This window comes from Tarenaya hassleriana, unplaced genomic scaffold (assembly GCF_000463585.1).
Source record: "Tarenaya hassleriana unplaced genomic scaffold, ASM46358v1 Cleome20, whole genome shotgun sequence".
NCBI classification, from domain to species: Eukaryota; Viridiplantae; Streptophyta; class Magnoliopsida; order Brassicales; family Cleomaceae; genus Tarenaya; species Tarenaya hassleriana.
Window position 1 is genome coordinate 1,415,748 of NW_010965373.1, and position 3,028 is coordinate 1,418,775.

At 38.9% G+C, this 3,028-nt stretch overlaps 1 protein-coding gene across 1 annotated transcript in view; it reads right to left on the reverse strand.

Annotated features, from left to right (window-relative positions):
- The window catches only part of LOC104813715 (eukaryotic translation initiation factor 5B), a 6,223-nt gene extending 4,576 nt beyond the window's left edge, over positions 1-1,647 (reverse strand). Inside the window, exons 1-2 of the mRNA XM_010541435.2 lie at positions 1,385-1,647; positions 20-1,214 (exon numbers count right to left, since the gene is read on the reverse strand). Coding sequence (XP_010539737.1) covers positions 20-1,189 — 1,170 coding nt within the window. The 5' untranslated portion in view covers positions 1,190-1,214; positions 1,385-1,647. The remainder of the gene's footprint in view (positions 1-19; positions 1,215-1,384) is intronic.
- Positions 1,648-3,028: the final 1,381 nt, after the last annotated feature.

Sequence of the window (3,028 nt, forward strand, 5' to 3'; positions counted from 1 at the left end):
TCTCCCCCTGGCCCTCAACGAGATGGGCTGCCACAGCAGCGGCAGCAGCGGCTGCTTTCTTTTCCTTCTCTTTCTCCTTCTTCTTCTTCTTCTTCTTTGCTGCAGCAGACTCAACAGTCTCTTCTTCTCCTCCATTGTCACCAGCATTCTCCGCAGGTGCAGCCGGCTCGGGCTGAGCTTGAACTTTATCCTCTACTGGAGGTGGTGCAGAAGGCTTCGGAACAGTAGACCCTTCTCCAAGTTCTGCAAGAATCTTGTCCAAATCATCTTCTTCTTGTGCGGTCCTACCACTCTTATTCTTCTTCTTTTTCTTACCCTTCGAAGTTTCCACAACCTCCTCGTTCTTGTTGGCCTTCGAATCATCTTTACCAGTTTGTGTGTCATGTTTCTCATGTTCTGCCCCGTCCGTAGCATGCATGCCGAACTCCGACTCATCCCCCAACGAAGCGAAAACACTGCTGCTGGCCTTCTTTTTTGACGATTTCTTCTTACCAGAAAACATGATTTCGGATGTATCTTCCTCCTCCTCCGCATCACCACCATCTCTAGAAGTTGATGCCTCTACATGGTCTTCCTCAGAAAGCAATCCAGCACTGAACAAACTGCCACTCTTCTTGGAGGATTTAGAGGATTTCTTCTTCTTACCAGAGAATGCTATTGCAGGAACATCATCATCATCATCATCATCATCCCCATGCACCTCCTCCTCCTTATCCTCACTACCATCATCATCATCACCACCACCAAGGGCATCAAAAGCTGAAACACTAAATGAATTACCACCCGTTTTTCCCTTCTTCGACGCCTGTTTCTTACTCGCAGGCTCATCCTCTCCCTCACCATTGTCCTGGTCATTATCCTCACCGAGCATGGCAAAGCTAACACCCCCACCTTTCTTAGTTTTCGACTTCTTCTTCCCTACAAAAGCAATCTCCTCTTCCTCATCCGCCAACTTATCAGCAACACTGTCGTCCTCGTCGTCATCTTGCTGCACACCCTTTTTACCTTTCTTACCCTTCTTCTTCCCTGTGATCACAACCTTCTCTTCCTCAACCTTAGGTTCCTCAGACAACTCCGTACCTACGGAGTACTCATCATCGTCGATCACAAGCGCTTTCTTCTTGGATTTAGATCCTGCCGGGACTTGTTCGTCATCCCCAACCCGCGCACTCGGCTTCTTCCGACCCATTGGCTAATTAACGGTTCGAATTGGCCTGAGGACAACCCAAAATCGAAAAACAACAAGAGTCCAGACATGGGCACAGAATCAGAGTTTCGACAGAAAAAACAAACACTAGTACACAACATGGATCGACAGAGATACAAATCAAACGGATTCCTAATCGAACAAGCATATAAACCCTAATCGAACGCGATTCCTTACCTAACGAAGAGAACCCGAGGTGAAAGATGGAGTTACAAATCTCGCCCGTCCGATTCAACGGAGAAAGACAGATACAGAGATAGATCGAGAGAGAGAAATCACTTCCTCCTCCACCGAGAAAGACGGAGACGAACAGCGAAGAGGCAAGAACCGAGCGGGGACAAACGACGGGGGACTGAAGAGACAAACCAAAAAGACAAAGCAGCGGCCAATCTAGGGTTTACGCACTTGGGAAAAACTTGTCTTCGTATTTGTAGATTTAACGTAACGTCTTGTATTTTAAATTTATTGACCCTTTCCTGAGCCAATATATACCCATTTTTTTATAATCTTAATTTGATTTAATGACTAATATTTAAACCCACCGACTGTAATCCAAATGCAAGCCTTATATATGTTGTAGAAATGGGCCATAGATTTATTGAATGGGCTTAATGGAATTAATGGGCCTATTGAGATTGGGCCTAATCAAATCATTAAATCCATCGGTATTATCTTTTTGGAACCGAATCTACTACTAACCCAACCAGTGATGCCCACCTTCATATTAAAACCTATAAATATTTTGAATTTCATAATTTTATTTGATTCGGAGATGGGTTGAAATCTAAAATTAATTGAATAATAATTAGTTTAATTTAGAAAAAAATTAATTTGAGTAATTAAAAAATCTGAATCGAAGCAAAGAAAAAAATAAAAAAGAGGTGAATTCAATTCAACACCCAAAATTTTGGGTTATTTTTTTGTCACATTGTCCATAAATTATGGAAACACATATTTGAACTATATGTTTGCAATTTCTACTTACAAAATGTGGACGAAATTATATTACACATACACATAAACATAACAAACAGATATAATTAATCAGTGAATATATTGTTGCATGTAACGAACTTGGAACATGTCAAACTAATAACAATCCGAAACATACGTTAAATTAAAAAAAAAATAGACAATATTAAAATGTTTCTATGCAATGGTGTGGCCGGCGGTTTAAATTAATAACAATCCGAAACATACGTCAAATTTTTTTTTTTTAAAAAAAAAAAGACTAACGACGGCGTGACCGTTTGATTTAACCAACAAACAGAAACAGACGGTTCCCATAAACAATATGTGGTAATGTTTTTAAAATCTTCAATCGCTTTATCTGATTAAGGAGGTTCCTTTGTAATTTAAAATTGTAGATAATTTCATAGTTGACGTGTTATTTATTGTTTGTTACTATTTTTTCCGACAGCCGTTCGATATTTAAGTTTGTTACTTATTATTGATTTATAATATATATTTTTATATTTGGACGGATTCAACCATGGGGCGGACCCATTTGATTAATTAAAATTTATAATTTCTTCATAAAATTTGTAAAATTTTGAATAAAATTTTAAATACCTCCACGTTAAAATTTAATTTATCCATATATAAACCTTTTTGTGATCGTATATTTTTATTAGGTTTTTATGTTTTATATGTATATTAATATCATTATACCCCCTATTTTAAATTTTATTTTTATCCGACACGAAACTCTCAAATTGAAATTTTGCCCTCAACATGTTAGAGATAGAATCAATGGCGCACAGTCCCAGACCATTGAATTTGACATCGGTCAGGGGCCTCCATCTCCAAACAGCACAAGCC